Here is a 21332-nt window from a genome sequence, read left to right on the forward strand (position 1 = left end):
GGAAAGGAACTTTAGAATTCGGACAACGTTGTGAGTGGTGTTATTGGCTTTCATATAGACTTTTAATTAAGACATGTCATAGCTTGAAATAGGGAAGAATGTCAATGATGTCGGCAATGATTATCATTGAAATTCCAATTCTCTGTTGAAAGAAAGAAAGAAAGAAAGGGTACCCTAATTTAATCCCTTTTTACTAATTTGTTAGTTTTGGACAAGTGAAGAAGAGAGGGAGGGGGCCGGCCGGCCCCTACTCTCCGGATGCACTTAGAAATTAACAACGTACCCTAGCTAGCTACTTCGGTATATACTTTGCTACCTGGGACTCCCACACTTATAATGAAAAAGAGATCAAATTCCTAGCTCTCTCTCTCTCTCTCTCTCTATATATATATATATATATGCGTGCGCCTTAGATGTAATTAATTAGGACGACCTATGTTTGGAGTTTTAGGGAAGCAAAAAAAAGATTATCTGTCTGGAGCATATAATTTTTTATTTTATTTTTAATGTCGGGTAATCTTGTAGAGTAAACTCCAGTACCGTATATCGTATGTACATGAACAAAAATATTTTTTTTTTACAAATTAAAGGAGTTAATTAAATCTATGTTTTTTTAATTAATTTGATTAATCACAAATTAGCATGTGCGACTATACGTACATAGGGTTGGTTTTTTTAGGCCGATGGCCATTATATATATATATATATATATATTATTTGTTTGTAGATGGTCCATTTCACCTACCAATTATTCACGCTTCCCTTTAACAAATAATATCACATTTTTTTTTAAAAAAAAATGTTTCCTCTTTTTAGATTGATAAGATACTGAATCTAGTGGATTTCTTCTTTGCTTGACAATGTATATTTTATCCTCATTTACACCTTTATCTTGCAATTAATTGGTAACTTGTTTGGCTCTTATGCCCTATTCACCGTCCACTGGGTTCTTGCCTTTGTTTTTAACTAATTATTAGCTTGTTTGGTTTATGTCCTAATCACCTTTTTGGCTGCCATAATCTACCTAGTGGCCAAGCAGTATATGTGATGCTCAGTCCTTTTCTTTATCCTTCATTACCATTAACAGTTGTTGATTCATGGTGAAAATCATGTTGTACGTACGTACGTACTTTTACAAACTAGCTAGCTAGATATATATATATATATATATACACCAATCGATATATAATACATCCACTCCGCAGATGATCTTCGTCATGTTGCTTGTCTGATCAAAACTCAACCTAATCTGTATATATATATACACATGTATGTGTTTGTATATACATATACATACATACATACTTATATATATGTATGTATTATATTTTGGGCGAAGCTGTATGTAACGTACAAATTTAAGTGACGAACAGCAGAGATCTGCACTAATGTTTCTGCAAAACAATAGCAACTTTTCTGAGAATTTTATCTTGTTAATTATGAAACGAACTATTATAATGCATGTGCATGGCTGACTATAAAGCCAAGCTTGCGAGCATTTTATTCATTTAATTACTTCTTTCCACCGTAAAAAGAGAATTCTTCTGCATTCTTTTTTTCTTTTAATGCAGACCTCCCAGTAATTCTTCTCGGAGGTCTTGATCTGTTTTTTTTTTTTTTTTCCTAGAAGGTCTGATTCATGATGAGCTGATACCATTGGAAGAGATGGCGAATATCATGTAAGTGTCGATCTCAAATCTTGTAGTAGAATTTTGTGTACATATATCTCACTAGCTATATATAAATTAACAAACTTTTCTTGTAGTTATTTCGTTTTGGTCAGAATATTATATCCTTCTTCTTCTTTACGAAATCACCAGCTTGCCTCGATAGGCTAAAAAGAAAAGGAAAAAAATGTCTGCAAATATTAATTGTACGTTTCTAATATGGATTCCCAGATGCCAAAGGATTTAGTAACAACACAGCAAATATTTTTTTTGGAGAGAATTAGAGAATGAATAAAATTGGATAATTTTATATTATTTTTAACTTGTGGATATCGCAGTCACAGAGCCATTCATCACAACTCTTATTGATCATGCCATCATCTCTCATGTGTAACTTAGCAAGATTGTATTAGCCAACTCATGAGGTGGTGTTATTCAGAAAACGCACTTAATTTGCTACAACTTTATTTGCATATATGCATGCCGGCCTAGCGCCAAAGAGAATATACATGGCATCTTCTAGCTTGATCTCTGGCTTGCTTCATTATTAGTCATGCATGGAGCTTATAAACTGCATCACTGCTTCAGCATTGCCAGATCTAGCCAAGAAGTTTTTCTGAAAATCTTCAAATTTCATGGATCTGTACTGTGGGGGATTGCATGCATTTATCAGGGCCTGCGCAGGTTCTATAATGCTGTCCTTGCTAGGATAAATGAAGAAGGCAGCGGATGTTCGAGAAACGCTTGAATTTGTGACTGCTCGATGTTCAGCACCTTTGAGCTTCCCATTGGTGATCATCTACCAACTCAGAGATAGTGAAAGCCTTTAATTAATTACCAACAAGATTGAAAACATTTAAATTCCCCGGCATTAAAGAGATGGTATATATAGTGATGGGTCTTAATTGCTCATGAACTGATGATATTATGATAAAATCAATTATCCTCGAACAATTAAGAGACCTGAGATGACATCAAATCCTACCTAAATTAACCAAAAGTATTAGTTTGAGGGAGATGTTGAGACCATCTACCATTGAGTAGCCCATAGCTAGGGGCGGTCTATGATACTGATCCAGCGGATTGAGAGAGAGAAGAAATCATGTTATATTATTCGTTATGCATGGCTGAAACTAAAGGATGGAAACAACACATGATTCAAATATTCTTTATTTTGAATTATTGTTGTTGGTTGAGTTTAGGTATATTATTAATTAAACATATGGACCCAAACAAAGAAGTGAATATCATAAAATTAAATAAAGGAGATAAAAAGAAATTAAAACGAAAGGTCAAATACGTTTTAAGCTGATTGTATCACATCATGATCGTCTACTTTTCACCATCTTTACAATCAGATTTGGAGTACAAAAGGGTGCCAATATTAATAGATAATTGGCGATATATAGTTTTAGAGAGTGAAAATCAAATATGATAACTTAGGATCATGATCAAATCATAATATATATATATATATATATATAGGAGTTTATTGTGGAAAAAACGTATATATAATTAACCCGAAACAGGAAAAAATAGATTATCTCCATGAAATTAAGGGCAAACATGCATGATATATATATATATATATATATATATGAAAGAAGTTGTAATTAGGCCTGAATCATATATACATATATATGGAGATATAAATACCTGTAACACATAACCTCCGTTAACTACAAAGGCATGAGGAAGAGGGTCAACACCAATCCATTCACCATCTTTGAAGACTTGAAGTCCATTAATTTCTTCTTGAAGTAGTATGGTGATGAGGCTAGGGTCTCTGTGTTTGACTAATCCCAGAGTCAAACTTGGGTCTGGGCATGGGGGATAGTGATTAACCAACAGTACAGGATTTTCAACAAGTCCCCGGCTGAAATAACTGGTACTAAGTCCCAATCCTTGACAAAGCAGCTCCAAGATTTGATCCCCCAACTTTCTCAGTTCTTGAACATACTCCCCAACAACCTTCCTGGATATTGTAATTCATGCAAAAAACATCTAGCATGATCAGTTGATTATATATAATTAATACTGCAAAACAAAGTCTTCGATCGTTGCATGCAAAATCTGAAGTTCGAAAGATCAAATTTATATATACTTTTGCATATCTCCTGTGCGGGTCGGATAATAGTAGCTACCACTTATATGCAAGATTAATGCTTCCTTTACCTGTATCTAGTTGGCTTTGCAGGCCAAAATTGCATGTATTCCTCGAAAGGATGGCAAGGGTGTGTCAGTGCATCCCTCCAGACGTGAGCCTCCTCAGTTGTGTACTTTTCACTGCTCGTGTAGAATCTGCAGCTTTTATTGGGGTCCTTGGAACGTTGACTTGTCTTGTCCTTCCAAGACATGCCATGGAATTCTTTGAAAACCCCCATTGCATCGTCCATTAATTTCTTGGAAACTCCATGGTTGATGATCTGTTTTACATTTTTTGGATAGGAAATGTAAATTTTACTTGGTAACGATTATTAAACATGGATACAAAAGATTATGCATATATATGTGTGGATGCGCGCGCGAGTTCATATATCATACAAATCATCCCCTTATCATCGGAATCATTTGTAACCCTTGAAATAGGAATCAAGGATTTGAAAACTGCGCGCTAGCTAGCTAAAAGCTGACTTCCTTGTCCAATAACTTTTAGAAACGTTATGCCAAATTTTCAGAGAATCTAACAGAAGATCGGATCAGTGAAAAACTTAAAAAGGAAGATAGAGAAAAAGCAGCTTGAACCTGGAAAAATCCAAACTCCTCGGTAGCTTTCACAATATGCTGAATGATCTGGGTTTGATCATGACCCTCAAAATCAACAACAGGAATTGTTTTGCACGGTTGAACGACGAGCTTCCCAGGTCTTTTTTCTGGAGGGTGCACATACGATTCAGGTACGAATTGAACATTAGGCCAGTTTGAAACAAGTTTCCGATCATCCCCGGCCTCCATGTCCGTCAATCTTTTGAATTATTACAGAAAAAGGCTATCTGATAGCGTGAACCAAAGTTCGATGGTTCATTGGGAAAACGTTTGCAAGGTTGCCTCTTATTATAAGCTCAACCACATGCAAGGACAGTCGATGGAATAAGATTAATATTAATCACATTTTTTTTTTCTTTTTTTGTTGAATAAGAATATATAATAATCACATGATAGTATATATGATACCATGGACCAAGTCCTTTTCCTGCAGAAGACTTTCATTTTATAGGTAAATAGAGTTCTCGATCGAGACCCAAGACAGGCAATTAAAACCTCTTTCTTATTTCAGAAACGTGAAGGGATTGACTAAAGTTTTTATATCATGTAAGTTTGCGTCAAGAAGATATTGTAATATTGTATTCAATGTTAAAAATAAATACTGGCCAGCAATCACCGGCCAATAAAATACACAGTCATGAAGTCGTACGTGAAAAATGACATATACACAGTATATATATACTTAGTATTTCAAAATCCTTTATATATATAAATATATTTATATATATATATATATATATATATATATATGATGTATATATATATGACGTGTATATATATGATGATGATGATCATTTTGAAATCTTGGATGGAGCTAGAGGAAGGGAGTATTGATGACAAAAATAATTGCTGCCCTTTATGTATATACTTGCATGAGCTGGAACCTGAAAATTAATGTCTGTGTTGAGCTTAAGTTTATGATGCGGTGCATAACGATCAGAAGTTGAGTCGTCTAAGAAAAGTAGAACTAAAAAGTATGGTAAGTTCTTTCGAGTGGAGGTCACAGTAAGATGTGAGTTGTGCAAGTTCACTCGATCGAATTAGAATTCGTTTGGTTATACAGATGAGATAAGATGAGATGTAATTTTTTTAAAAAATTAAATAAAATATTGTTAATATAATTTTTTAATGTTTTTTTTTTAATTTGAAAATGTTGAATTAATTATTATATTTTATGTACAAATTTATGAAAATTATAATGATAAAATGAGATGATATGAAATGAGATGTTTTGAATAACCAAACAGTGCGTAGGTCTCGATCTCAATCGGGAGATCTATCTAGTTTTGTAATTTCTTAAGAAGAGCTAGCTATAGCTATAGCTAGCTAGCTCGCTCTTGACTAAAATTCAACTGATGGCCGGCCGGCACAGTGGCTCTGCATCATGATGCGAAGTCACTATAAGAAAAAGGGAAATTGGTTGCTAATAGTCTTTTTGTTGCAATAAATTGATCGCAAAAGGCCATTTTTCTTGTAGTGAGTTTGGGAAAAGCTCGCTTAAAGATCAGCATATATATATATATATATATATTTACAAATTAACCTCATCTGAGATCATTTATATTTTTACTCCATGTGATCTCCATATGAATCCTGCATTAACAAGAAATATATAAATGTTTAGAACCATGAGTATACAGCTGGTAGCTAGCTAGAGATTAATTTGGAGGCAGATTTGAATCGTGTGATCTATTATACAAGCTTATAATAGACCACATGATTCAAATCTGCCTATGGTTATAGAGAGTTAATTCTCTATCTTAGCAAATACGTACTTGCTAAGATAGATAGAGTACTCTCTCTCTCTCTCTCTCTCTCTCTCTCTCTCTCTCTCTCTCTCTCTCTATATATATATATATACACACACACATACATGACATACACATACGCACACGAGTACGTGCTAGAAGATTTAATTATAATTGATCATCTGATTCCTAGCTAGCTATTATTCAATAAAATTGCCGGAAATTTTTTGTAGCAATAAAGCCACATTGAGACATTAAAGAGCTAGGATATGTCGACTCAGCTCGAAAGCAAGCAACTTCTGCCTACGGTTCAGTGAAATATATAACATCAAAGACATACAACTTGCTGTTCGAAACAGAAACATATAATAAAATTATAAGCGGCCATTTCCTATTTTTAACATTAATTAATCTCAGTGCGGTCAGATTCTTGCAAAAGAATAACGACTTGTTCATACTATGTCTCTTCCTAGCGAGTCATTAGGGCATGTGGATTGCTTATTATATATAAGAGGCAAGTTTTCAATAATTATTGTTATTTTTTCCCTTAAGGTCAACTGATGCATGTACTTTGTCATCTAATTATAAGTGACGGGTTGTTTTCAATGTACGTGGCTTTGGAATATCGGAAACCTAGTTTACTTTTTAGATTAGCAGCAAGTCCGTGGAAAAATCTGTTGCGAACCAGTTCATTGTTTCCAGCTTACTCAAATCATGAGTGTTCAATTCTTCTAGACAGAACCAATCCAGTGGACGTAGCACTGTCTGGAAATTGTAGAAGCCAATTAGAACCAAACCATTAACATTCAACATTATCGACTACTTGCTGAAAATCAGAGTGATCGAATAATTTATATTGTCGTGAAGGAGACATGACGTATTGTTCCAATGAGAAAAATGAGTACTACAATATACACTAAGATTACAAGCTAATTAAATAGGCCGGTGTTTGAAAACAAAGTTTGAGTGGAAAATACAGGGTACGAGAGTCAGAATTCATAAAAACAATTTTACTAGCATTGTTGGATTTGCAAGGTTGTGCATAATAAAATCGATATTTCTAATATTAATTAAGTAGAGTAAAGTATAGAGTCAATGTTTGAATTCAGGATCTCTAATATGAATCATGATATTACATAAAATCACCACTTTTTAAAAGATTAAGCTGATGAGAAGAGATAAAATTAATTATTTGTAATAAATTAATTCTTAATATATTAATTAGATGAAAAATTCTACGTATTATCGTGGCCAAACCACACACCACACATGATTTTTTAGTTTTTTTATTTTTTTCTCTCATCAAATGTGCGCATGTGTATGGATGATGAGTAGAATAATTCATTTAGTTTAAATGGAATAAAACCAAAAAAAAATAAGTGTAATGTATAGTACTACTGTATGAGGTGATAATAAGTGGCAAAACTCAAAATAAGCTATCTTGCAAAGCTTTTGGTGATAATTAATATTGTTATAAGCTAATAATTAATATTTTTTGGCCGAAATTAGATCTAATTAATATTAATATAATAGTTTCTAAAGGGGGCGGATTTTCAAACATATCATCGAGAAGCTGTCTAGCTAGATTTGTTAATGCTAACTGCCATCCGGCCTCGGTTATAAGGCAAATAATTAATTATATATATATATATATATATATATCTTGTTTTCCTCGTTCGATAGTTCTTGACTTGTTTATGACGTTGTTGCCTATCCCAAATATAAGCTGGGGAAAGAAAATATATATTCTAAGAGATAGATCATCATATTAATTTTTATGATAGAGGAGTCATCATAACACGTAAAGGCATCATGCATGATGGATGCACATGTCAAGTCCACATCATCATGATTGGTTAATTAATGCATGTTGAACTTACATGTTGATATCATGTCATGGAGAACGTAGTATTTAAACAAATTCATCTCCCCGTTTGGCCGGAAACCGGCAGCCACTACCCATGATCATCATGGTCATGAATTTGAAATAGCTGGTTCCATGCATGCATGCATGCATGCAGTACCATACTTTCGTAATAAAATAGGATGCTGGTAATTCTATATAGAGGTGGCAATATGTCATACGACCCTTTAACCCAATACAAACACGACATAATAATATATAATAGATTTGGATTTAATTTTAACGAGTTTGGGATAAAATGGACTGATCCGTTAAGACACGATTGTTTAACAGGTTGATAACGAGTCAATCTGTTTTGACATGTTATAACCCGTTATGATATGTTAATAAAGTTAAAGTTACAATTATATCCTTATACATAAAAATAACATTTTTAAAATTTTAATTTTGATATTTTTATTATTTAGATTGTAATTTTAACCTTGTAGTACTTAGTTTTATAATTTTTATAGATACCGTGATTTTAATATTTATATAAAATTGTACTAAATATAATCAGGTAAAATTAATTAATTTCAAGTCTATTCATCTATTTACATAAACATATTGAAATGGGTTGACACAACATAACTCGTTATATTAATGGGTCTTGTTAAAATTTGATATTTTTGACACAATAAATTTAATAGATCGGATTTAGATTTATCTATATAATATAATATATATATCTTGATACGACACGAACACCATCTATAAACACAATTTAAAACCCTTAATTACATACATACAAATTACATGTATTTAGGCATATATGCATGCATGTAATGATAATCATGAAGATTATTAATCACTGACAAACAGTCCGTCATTTCTGTACACATAATTAAACGAAATAAATAAAATAAAAATAAAAATAAATAAAAAAATAAAATAAAAGAATAAAAAATAAAAAAGACAAAAGGAATGTGGTAACATTAATGTCAAATCGTCGGCATAGTACTGCTGCAAAGAAATATATAACGTTGAATCGGTAAAAAGTAGAGCAGGCCAAGCTAGGCTTTTGATTCCTATATTTGGTATTACTCTTTGCCACATTAGGTGTACCTATGATGATCTCAATAGATCATGCATTTGATAAATCATTTAATTATATATATATATATAGTATATTCAAACTTTTCGTAAAGATTAATATTTATATATAGATATATATAGGGAGAGAGAGCTAGCTAGCTAGCAAGCATGCATGCTTTTTAGCTCCACTTTATAACATTGATCGGGTCCAACGTCTTGCAGACTGACCTTTTCTAATTTCTACATCAACCGGCCACGACTAGCTAGCTACTTATGATCATGGTCATGATGAATTTAAAAAATATATATTTGCGGCAAGTGTGCATTAAAAAAACCATTATTACAACTGGATATGGAAAAATGGTTTATTTTTCGAGCTAAGATCGATATTAATGATGAAAGCTGGTTAGTTAATTACAAGGGAGAACATGCCAAGAATCCCTGCAAAATAGATTAATTTTCTTGCCAAATGATGTCATGAGCTGCATGCGCGCAGTTTGTTGGCTTTTGTTTGGTTTTTTACGGGCATGCACGTACGTATTTGATGCATATAATGAATGCATGGCTGGTAGCAAGTGCAGATATATATTTTTTTTTTTCAAAAGAGTTTCCCATATATATATATATATATATATGCAACGAGTAATCTAGATATATAAGCATCAATATACAAGTTTAATATAAATCATTTGTAAAAGTTAAAGTGGGTTGACCTATTAATAAAGAATAGTTTTTTAACATTTTTTTTTAGGTGTGATCCACGTTTTTATAAGAACTTATATAAAATTTATCTATTTAGAATTTGTACAGATAATTTCTCCTATGCAATTGCATATTTGGCCGGAGCCATGCATTCTTTAGCTGCACTGCCTCGTGAACAATCCTCTATTCCTCTGCATTGAAGTTCTTGAGGCCGGCCGGGCGGGAGGGCCCCCTGCCACTATCCTTTAATTTTATAGTTTCGTCCCTGCAATGAAATATTAATAGACATTCACGATCAGATTGATCCCTGAAGAAATATTGGACATTTAATGATCAGGTTTCAACTTAGAGTACAGGCAAATTAGGATAGATTAATCCTTATCCATTTTTCAGGATCGAGATCGAAGAAATATTAAAACTGCATTCATTTCCTCAGGCCAATTCAATGCGCGCAGGAGAAAATACTTAAAACAATTGAGCTAAGGATTTGGATATATTATTCATGTTATTAATTAAGTTCAACGTGAAGCAATTAATTAACCACTACATTTTTATGATAGAATTTAATTGCTTCGATCAGGAGGCAAACCTACATTCCGATCTCCAACTGAGATTGCTAATTCTGGCAATTTAAACCATATATATCATGATAGAATTAATTTTAAAATATAATATAAATTAAAATTATTAAAAAAAAAAAGGAAGGAGGCCAGCCGGTGAGAAATTTTAAGGACTAGTAGTACGTTCATTTTTATTATTCTAAGTAATATATATATATAAAAAAATTGCATGAAAATGAGATTATAAACTAATTATTTTTTAAATTAGTTCTCTTAATAAAATATGAAATTCTTCATAATATTATATATCTATACAGCTAGCCTCTGAACTCATATATAGCCCAATTTCATCGGAAATAAAACTTGTCTAAAAAATACTACGTACGCGTACTGTCCGTAGAATTAATAAATATTTGTTGCTTAGAAATAAATAAATAAATATTTGTCTCAGCAAGTATATATTGATTCATCATATATATGATTCATATCATTTCTTATTATTTTCACTCGTACATACGTACATATATATCGATCGATCATGACTGATCTCAAATTTTATCCTCATATGATCCATATCTCTCTCTTATTTAATTTGTCCTTTTTTCTTACATGCATCTATTAATCATACTATGGACATTTGACATGCAATGTGATGGTGATCTTCACGTGTGCATTGTAGGCTTTTAGTGCTGGCCGGCTTACGACATTTATATATAGACTTATAGCTTTATACACAGCCAAATATTATTTATTATTTTAGGTTTTTGCGTGCTCGACTAATTAAATCGTGGTTCTGGGTTTGTGTGATATCACTATCAGATATATAGAGTTTTCTAATCTTATATATATATTTACAAAACGTTTAAAGTTGACATGAATTATATACAGAAACGTGCAATTATATATTTAGGAAAAAAAATGATATTTTTATACTATATATTAATGTAAAATTAATGTGTTAGACCGAAAATGGATAAAAAAAAAATTAAAAAGATTTCAAGATCTAGGTTGGTCTGTTAAGATCTTTATAAAATTATCACTACAAGAAAAATAGAAGTACATTTTCGTTAGAAATAGTCTTTTTTATTGCAAAATATTTATCACAAATACTCGTTTTTCTTATTCAGACATCTAATAAAAGCAATCTCGGTGAAGATGCATGGAATGCTAACCCAAAGATCTACAACTTCGTGACGTTGTACAACTCAAATTCTCACAGTAATTTACCGGATCAAAACAGCTTGGGAATGAAATACTCTAGACATACATGCAGAGGTCTCGGTCGAGTGAATTTCATACAAAAAGTCCACTCAATGTGTGGGCAACAACGTTGGTTCGAGCAAATATTAGAAGGTAACCAAGTTAGGTGCCCTTGATCATTAACCCTACCTATATAAAATCTTCATTAAACAAGATTTTTAGAGTTAAGTGAGTGGCCATAGCTTTATTCTCATTGTATTATTGAGAGAAAATCCTTATAAATTCAATATTGAGTCTTTAAGACAATTTCTCTTTGATAAGTAGACTTTCTTTTGTTGTTAATATTGAGGAATAAATCATACATTGTCTATGGACAAAGTCTAGGGCATGTTTATAAAGTTTGAGCAATTCTCTCTTGTTGAATCGGTTTTATGAAATGAGTTAGACTCATAAATTTTTTCATTATATTAGAGCCTACCATAGGACAAATGTGACCCACACTACTTGCCCCGTGACAAGAACCGAAAAAACTACTGCCCTGCACATGAGGGATGGTGTTGATAAATAAATCACACATTACTTGTGGATAAGATTTTAGATATGTTTATAAGGTTAGAGCAATCATCTCTTATTGAACCGGTTTTATGAGATGAATTAGGGCGCCCTTGAATTTCTTTAGGGTTCTTCCGGAGTTGTTAATCGAGGTGCAAAGATCAAATAAATACTTGCAGTGAAGCTGTAGAATAGCTAGGCCATATGTTTGGAGCTCTGAAATGTAGAAATCAAGTGAGTCACTCATAGTGCTGCAAGTAAGATTTAGACTGTAAGAGTTTGTAAGTGCTTTTAAATTAGTTGTAAAGAACTAAACTTCTACAATAGATTTAAAAGTGGTGTCTAAGCACTAGAGATAATTTTTTTAAAAGAGTACTTCTTCATAAGTTTTCTTTTCATGACCAAAATCTTGTGTTTATTGTTTTTACTACTTTCTAATTAGACTTTTGGTTTAATATCTGTGATTGCCAATATATGTAGATTGATCTAAATATTATTTGTTAATTGATTTTTGCGTCTTGAGATTAAAAATTGTGTATAGTTGTTATTTGAGATCTGCACAAATCCATGAATGCTCAATTGGTATCACAGTGTTAAGAAGGAAGAAGGAAGAAGAAATATTGGTCTAAATCATACATATTTCGTATTGAGCTTTACAGATAAATAGTTGTACAATGTGCTATGTAAGGAAATAATACATAAAAAGGAAAGTGGACTAATTGAAATGAAGTCATAAAATTAAGCTAATTACAAAAATCGTGCAAGACTTGATTTTGTGCATGTATGGTAAGATAGCTGTCAATACTCCCCCTTAAGTTGGCGCATGGAGATCCGTAATGCTCAACTTGCACGAGAAATGATGAAAAAGTTACTGTCCCAAAAGTTTGGTGAATATATTAGCAAGTTGCTCATTTGAAGAAGTTGGGACAGATTTGAAGAGGCCCGAGTGAATTTTGTCACGAATGATATGACAATAAATTTCAATGTATTTGGTACGCTCATGAAACACAGGATTGTGTGCAATGTAGAGTGTAGATTGATTGTCACAATGGAGAGTGAAAGGCTTGGGATGTGGAACACCAAGGTCAGTGAGAAGCTGTTTTAACCAAGTAAGTTCACAGGTGGTGACGGCCATAGCACGATACTCAGCTTCAGCAGAAGAACGAGAGACGGTATTCTGTTTCTTGGTGCGCCATGAGATCGGACTGGTGCCTAACTGAATAAAATAACCAGTGGTGGAGCAGTGAGTGATGGGGCAGCTGGCTCAATCAGAGTCCTAATAAGCTGAAACATGGATACTGTTGGAGGAAGGAAAGAAGATACCCTGACCCAGACAGCCTTTGATGTAGCGAAGAACTCTGGAAGCGGCGTTCATGTGGGGAACGCGAGGAGCATGCATGAATTGGCTAAGTTTGTTGACTGCATAAACAATCGGGTTGAGTGATGGTCAGATAGATGAAACGACCAACGAGACGACAATAAAGGCTAAGATCAGAGAGGAGGTCGCCATCATGAGCAGTAAGCTTCAAGTGTTGTTCCATAGGAAAAGGAGCGGTCCGTGCACCAAGTTGCCCACTATTAGAGAGAATGTTGAGGGCATATTTGCGTTGATTAAGAAAAATGCCAATGGGAGAGCGAGCAACTTCAAGGCCAAGAAAGTATTTCAGGGAACCGAGGTCCTTAGTCTTGAAATGTGTGGAGAGAATTTTCTTGAAAAGCTCAATTTGTGAGAGATCGTTACCAACAACCAGTATGTCATTTGTGTAAATAAGAACAAGAATAATGCTAGTGGAAGTGGTAAGAGTGAACAAAGAATGATCTGCTTGAGACGAATGAAAACCTGCATCAAGAAGCACACAGGTTAGTTTAAAAAACCAGTTTCGGGAAGCTTGTTTGAGGCCATAAAGGGATTTGCGGAGTCGACAAACACGGGTCTCCCCCTTAGGACAATATCTGGGTGGTGGGGTCATGTAGACTTCTTCATCAAGGTCACCATGCAAGAAGGCATTATTGACGTCGAGCTGATGAATAATCTAATATTTGGTGGCTACGACTGCCAATAAGCAACGGATCGTGGTCATTTTGGCGACCGGGACAAAGGTCTCATGGTAGTCCAAGCCTTCAATCTGAGTGTATCCTTTGACTACGAGCCGAGATTTGTATCTCTCGATGAATCCGTCGACTTTGAGTTTAGTTTTGAAAACCCATTTGCACCCAATGAGTTTCTTACCAGGAGGAAGATGCTCAAGAGTCCAGGTGGAATTGGCCTCTAAAGCACGAAGCTCAGCTGTCATGGCCTCACGCCAGTGAGGATGGTGGATGGCAGTGGTATAGTAAGAGGGTTCAATACATAAGGTAAAAGCAGTCAAATAAGTAATATGTGAGGGAGAAAAACGGGAATAAGAAAGAAAAGCAGACAAAGGATGAGCAGTACTTGAAGTCGGTGAAGCAGGTGTAGATGTAATAGGCTCCATATGTAAGGTGGGACAAATGTAGTCGTGAAGAGAGGCAGGTCGAGTAATAGTTTGGCGAGGACGAGGAGCTGGGAGAGAGGGCTGGGTAAGTGCGCAGGAATCGGAGAATCAGGAGGGACAGGAGAGTCGAAAGAGGCTAGAGGATCAAGAGTCAGGATAGATTCAGGGACAGGAAGAGGAACGATAGGGACGAGAAGAGATGGAGGGTCAGGAAGGTCTTAGAAATGAAATATGTGTTCGTGAAAGGTGACATCTCGGGAATAGAAGATGGTCTGAGTTTGGAGATTATATAATTTGTAGGCTTTATGCTTGCTCGGGTAGCCAAGGAATACACATTTAGTGGCACGAGAAGAAAATTTATCGCGGTGAGCGTGAAGGGTTTGTGCATAACAAAGACAACCGAATACACGAAGATGATCATAGTCGGAAATTTTATTGAACAGAATTTCAAAAGGTGATTTATTGTTGAGAATACGGGTAGGGGTGCGGTTGATTAGGTAGGCTGAGGTGAGGACACAATCACCCCAATAAGAGAAAGGTAAGTGTGCTTGAAAATGAAGACTACGAGCAACATTAAGAAGGAGTCGGTGTTTACGCTCCGCAACACCATTTTGTTGGGGAGTTTTGACATAAGTATGTTCATGAATGATGTCATGTGTGTGTAGGTAGGTTTGAAATTGATGGGAAATGAATTATTGTCCATTATCAGTTCTAATAATTTTGACAGTAGTGTTAAACTGATTTTGGATAAGGGAAAAAAATACATTAAATAAGTGTATGCCTCAGATTTAAAACGCATAAGATAAATCCATGTGGTGCGAGAAAAATCGTCAATAATGGTGAGAAAATAATGAGTGCCACATAATGAGGCTGTGTGATAACCACCCTAAATATCACAAAATATGCGATTAAAACGAGAATCACTTTTATTTGCATAATTGGAAAAAGGTAATCTGGTGTGTTTAGAACGAGCACAAACATCACATTCAGAAAGAGTACAAGGAGAATTAAAAATATTGGAAATAGTAAAACTAGAGGGATGACTCAGACGTTGATGCCATAAGGTCTTATTTGCAGTAGATTGAGCAGCAAAAATGACGGGAGGTTCGGGTCGATACACATAGAGCCCATTGCATAAATCACCTATTCCAATCGGCTTCATCGATTGAGAGTCCTGAAATAAACAAGAATTAGAGGAAAAAGTTACAAGGCAAGAATTATGAAAGACAATTTGGGAAATTGAAAGTAAGTTGAAGGAGAAAATGGGAACATAAAAAACATTTTGCAATATGAGAGAGGGGGAAAGTCAGCAAGAACCCAGCCCTTCGGCTGGAATATCTTGTCCTGTTGGGAGCCGAATATGATGGGTAGTAGCAAGAGGTTGTAAATCGGAAAGAGCTTCATGTTGGTGGCAGATGTGGTGGCTTGCACCGCTGTCCACCATCCAATGGAGGTGCCGATTGAAGTTGAAATCAGAGGGGGAAAAGAGATTACTAGCAAAGGATGCAGAGGATGGTTCGATCGGTGTGGCCAACGGTGCTAGGAGGTTGAGCAACTTCTGATAGAGCTCCGGAGGAAAAGAAACCAGATTTGCAGTGGAGGAAGAGGAGGGGCCAATGGTATTTGCAGCGGATGGGGGTGGGCCAAGGATGGATGATTTCGGTTTGGTGGTGCAAGGCTCTCGGCCTGGAGGGTATCCGATGATGGTCCAGCAACGGTCACGGGTGTGGCCATCTTTGCCGCATGCAGTGCATTTTAGATGGGGTCTTGGGCGAGCTGAGGTGCAAATAGACATGGCCATGGTTTCGGAAGAGGTGGGTTGAAGGTTGAGGAGCCATTGTTGCTCTTCTTGAAACAAGATGGAGAAGACTTTGCCGAGAGAGGGAAGTGGGTCCATGGCCAGAATTTGGGTGCGAAGATGAGCAAATGAGTCATTGAGTCCAAGAAGAAATTGGAAAACTTGTTCATCATCAGCATGTCGTTGCATTGCTTTGAGGTCAGTGGCAGTTTGTAGATGACTAAGTTCATCCCATAGCTGTTTTATTTGGTTGAAATAATCATGAATAGAGTTTGTGGATTGGTGCAGGGAGGAGAGAGCTCGTTTGAGGTGGTATATACGAGCACTGTTTCCATGGAAAAAAGGGGGAAAAAAGGTCAAGCCAAACAGCACGGGGATCGGTATGATATTCGAGGGAATTGGCAAGGAAAGGGCTGATGGAGTTGAGATCCAGGTAAGAACCATATCCTTGGTTTGGTTCCACTGAGTGTATTTGGGTTTGGTGGGTTCAAGAGGGATGAGAGTGCCACCAATAAAGCCAAGTTTATTCTTGGCATTGAGGACTCGGGTCATGGCCTTTTGCCATTTGGGGTAATTGTCTCCTGTGAGAAGGTTATTAACGAGAATTAAACTAGGAGAATCAGAGGGATGAAGAAGATAAGAGGGAATGGATGGGGTATGGGTCTCGGCCATGACAGAATGGTTGGATCGTTTCTTTAGGCTGATACCATGTTAAGAAGGAAGAAGGAAGAAGAAATATTGGTCTGAATCATACATATTCCGTATTGAGCTTTACAGATAAATAGTTGTACAATGTGCTATGTAAGGAAATAATACAGAAAAAGGAAAGTGGACTAATTGAAATGAAGTCCTAAAATTAAGCTAATTACAAAAATCGTGCAAGACTTGATTTTGTGCATGTATGGTAAGATAGCTGTCAATACACAGTGGGTACTACGTACACTCTTTTCTCGATTGATTTTCTAATGTGATTATTGTCTCAAAATTTAAGATGAATAGATACACCTAAACTTAAGAAATTTGGGTTCCTATGGTCGACACCATTCACCCATTGAGAAAGAGTGGTAATAGACTCGCATAGTATATATATTAGGGAGACACCACAAGATGCCTATGAATGCTCTTCATGTTTGATCGCATATCCTCATATATTATTTTAATTTTTAAGTTGTTCTAAGTTTTTGCTTGCATGTTATGATTTATTTTTCATTTGCATTACATGTATACTACTTTCGATTGTCTTCTTTTCATGAAAAATGAAAAATATCGAAAATATTTTTGTTCTACATGCAATACAATAGAAAATAGATGTTCGTTGCAAAAGATTATTTGCATGCAACAAACATTTGTTGTTGCTATACTCTGGGAAAAGCCACGTTGGTGAATGTCTACACTGACGATTATTCTTTTCATCACAAATAGTCACTTTTAGCCACCCGATTTTTTCATTAATTGTAAATGCATATATTCTCATTTCTATTATCCATATAAGTTATATGTGTGATCGTTGCAATTGGTATTTTACTAACAAAAGATTTCATTGTGGCAAGAAAGATCGTCGTTGCAAATATACATTGGCAACAAATTTTAATCGCTGCATATACATTTCCAACTATTTGTATTCGTTGCAAATGTACATTTACAAGATCATCAATCAATCCAAACATCGTGTTATCTGACATGATTATAAGATCATCAATCAATCCAAACATCTATCAATTTCAAACATGTAGTGCACAAGAATATTATGTTGAGACAATAATGAAGTCTTTCTTTTGCACCAGCATAAGCTACAAGCACATGAATGTCCTTCAGAAAATAGCACAATAGCCTTCACAAGCACATGAATTTCCTTCAGAAAATAGCACAATAGCCTTCACAACCACTCCTCATCATCATTTCATTACATTTCTATTACAATAAAAAGTCATCATTTTCAATTTAACACAAAAATATTAATATGCAACTGTCCTATATATAGTATGAAAAGCACTTGCATACAAATGTGTAGATACCTTAACTTAAATCAAAGGCTAATAGTCAAGCCTCACCTGTCTAAGTTCACAAACTATAGTAAAGTGACATTTACATTGAGCTATATCAGCCTCCCTTTTCCACAACATAATTACATTTGTTATCTAACTTATCACATCCACTCGAGTAAGAAAATACATGCATATATCAAGTTCAAAAATCCAAACATACCTGATCGACCCAAAAAAAGCTATACACCAGATCGACTATCTTTCCAACCATTTCCAAAGTAATCTATGTCCATGACTAATTTTGCAAGGAAATTATTTCGTCGCAATTGTATATATTTGCAAAGAGAAATGCATGATGCATGGTTGCAAAAAATGCTATTATTAGCAAGGAAAAAATTCATTTTAAATCGTGGTTTCAAAAAGCCTTCCCTGTTGTAATGACGAATGAGATCAATATTCTTAGTTTGATTAATTTCGATATAACCGTTGCATGTAAAAATATTTTTATAATGGCAATGCATAATTTGTATCAAACACAATGCACATCAAACTTAATTACTAGACTTAATATATATATATATATATATGTATATGTCATTACTCAAAGGCAAAAAATAACATTAAAATAATTCTAAGTAAATAACAAAAGGCATATATACTTTAGGTCATTTTAGATAGTAAAAATATATCATTTCATCTTATATTATTTTATCATTATAATTTTTTAAAATTTTTATATAAAACATAATCAATAATTCAATTTTTTTAATTATTAAAATAATAATATTATTAAAAATAATATTTTATTTAATTATTAATTTTTATCTTAATTCACTGTCCAAATTACAGATATAAAGATCTGGCAGCTATCACACTAGCATGTTCTTTTAATTTGTGATTGAGTAACGAGAAAATTATAGGGAATATGATCAAAAGCTACATATAAACTCGGCAGGTGTCAAACATTCAAGGCCATCCTGGAGGGGCCCCTCTTTATTATAAAACGGATAGTCATCCTCTTATGATTTCTCTTCAAGTATAGCCTATTTTCTACGTACAGATTCTCTGATCTCTTGGAAATCCTTCTCGGAAAAGGATTCTCCCACGTTATGAGTATAATCTTTGAAATTTCATTGAATAGAGATAATAAGAAAAATTATGTTGATATTTATAATTTTGAAATATACAATTTTCGTATGCTCTATTTGAAAAATAAATAAATATAGTTAAGATCTACATATTTAAAAATACATATATATATATATATATATTTTATTAATATTGTGAATTTTTTTTTTAAATATTTAAAAATACATATATATATTACACATGTTGGGTCCGAGTCGGTAGCCACTCGTAATTTTTGTTTCTTTCAAACGTTGGGTTTTGCTTGTCAGTTTGTTAATGGTGATTATAGGAATTAGAAGGACGGCGGAGTTCCAACTTTTATCATGGAGGACAAGGCGAGGGGCTCAAAAGTTATAAAACGCGTGCAATTTTTTTCATCTTTTTTTAGAATAATTCAATTTAGTATTCCATACATTATACAGTATAATAATTGGTGCATAGGTAATAAGTAGAATAATTTAATAAAAATAAAATAAAATAATTTTTTTAAAAAAATTTATAAGGTTTTGTAGTGTGAGATAATGAGTAGTGTCTTTATATATATATATAGGTTTTTTCTACTAAGTAATGCTACCTATCATCTCAATTTTTATCATCTTCTCATCATTCTATCACCATCCCATGATGTAGCATTAAATGATTAAAAATTATTTATAATATTTTACTTGTGAATCTTTCATTGAATGTCACATCATGAAATAATGAGAAGATAATAAGAATTGATATGATAAATAGATTTTTTCTTTTCCACCACCTCAAGCCATCACTATTTTTCGAAGATCAGGCTTGGATGATATCTGGTCTCATCTCATCTCGATATTTAAATATTACTCAAATATAAATACTTTTCAAATTTAATTTTTTCAATTTTTTTATGTAATTATTATAATTTTTTTCAAATTTTTAAATAAAATATAAAAAATAATTCAATTTTTTCAAATTTCAAAATAATAATTAAATAAAAAATTCTATTGTAATAATATTTTTATTTAATTTTTTTCTCTTTCATTTTTTAAAACTTCATAAAATATCTTAACTTAAACTATTTCATTACTATTTATAAATTTTTTATCTCGTCTAATTTAATTTCAGCCTCCGGACGAGATCTAAGTCTTATTTATTCAGGCTACAAGGAATGAAGATGCAGTCACCAGTAAATAGATAGGTATATAAAATTGATCATATATAATTTATTATTATTTGTATAAATTATTTAAAAAAGCTAAATACTTAATAAATATTGTATGTTTGACTTCCTACATTCAGATTTAGTACATTCTAAAATTCCGAAAAAAAATCTTGATTCAGTACCAATATTTTAAATATTTATATTTTTTAATTATATTTACTTTTATCCATTTGTTCATAAAAATATTAGATAAAGAAGGTCCACGATCTTATTCCCCGCTCGCAAGGGTCGGCCCATACTAAACCGACGCTAGCTAAGTTGGATTTGGACTTTGTTTGAATATATAATTAAAATGAAATAAGAGGAGAAGAAATATTTTAAATAGTAATAAAATCTTTGAGTTAAAAAAAAAAAAAATAGTTTATAAAAAAAAATATATTTAAATAATAAGATGAGATAAGATAATTTTTAAATTTTAGAATTTAAAAAATGTGTAGTCACACTATTTTATAGAGAATCGAATTGTACACTATTTATTTACTGTTTATAAAATGTTCATACACTGTTCATATCGGTTTTGAATTGTTCACATGCTATTTATTTACTATTTATGTTAATTTTGCACTATTTATATACTGTTTATATACTGTTTATATTAATTTTATACTATTTATATATTGTTTAC

General features: G+C 33.4%; 1 protein-coding gene across 1 annotated transcript; it reads right to left on the reverse strand.

Moving 5' to 3' along the window:
• Positions 1 to 1955: 1955 nt before the first annotated feature.
• On the reverse strand, positions 1956 to 4714 carry LOC122305785 (hyoscyamine 6-dioxygenase-like). The gene is made up of 4 exons (XM_043118330.1): positions 4413 to 4714; positions 3843 to 4093; positions 3324 to 3642; positions 1956 to 2466 (listed from the first exon to the last, which is right to left on the reverse strand). The coding sequence occupies exons 1-4, from the start codon at positions 4620 to 4622 to the stop codon at positions 2215 to 2217; spliced, it is 1032 nt and encodes a 343-aa protein (XP_042974264.1). The 5' UTR covers positions 4623 to 4714; the 3' UTR covers positions 1956 to 2214.
• Between the last annotated feature and the right edge of the window lie 16618 nt (positions 4715 to 21332).

The sequence above is a fragment of the Carya illinoinensis genome, chromosome 3 (assembly GCF_018687715.1).
Source record: "Carya illinoinensis cultivar Pawnee chromosome 3, C.illinoinensisPawnee_v1, whole genome shotgun sequence".
NCBI lineage: Eukaryota > Viridiplantae > Streptophyta > Magnoliopsida > Fagales > Juglandaceae > Carya > Carya illinoinensis.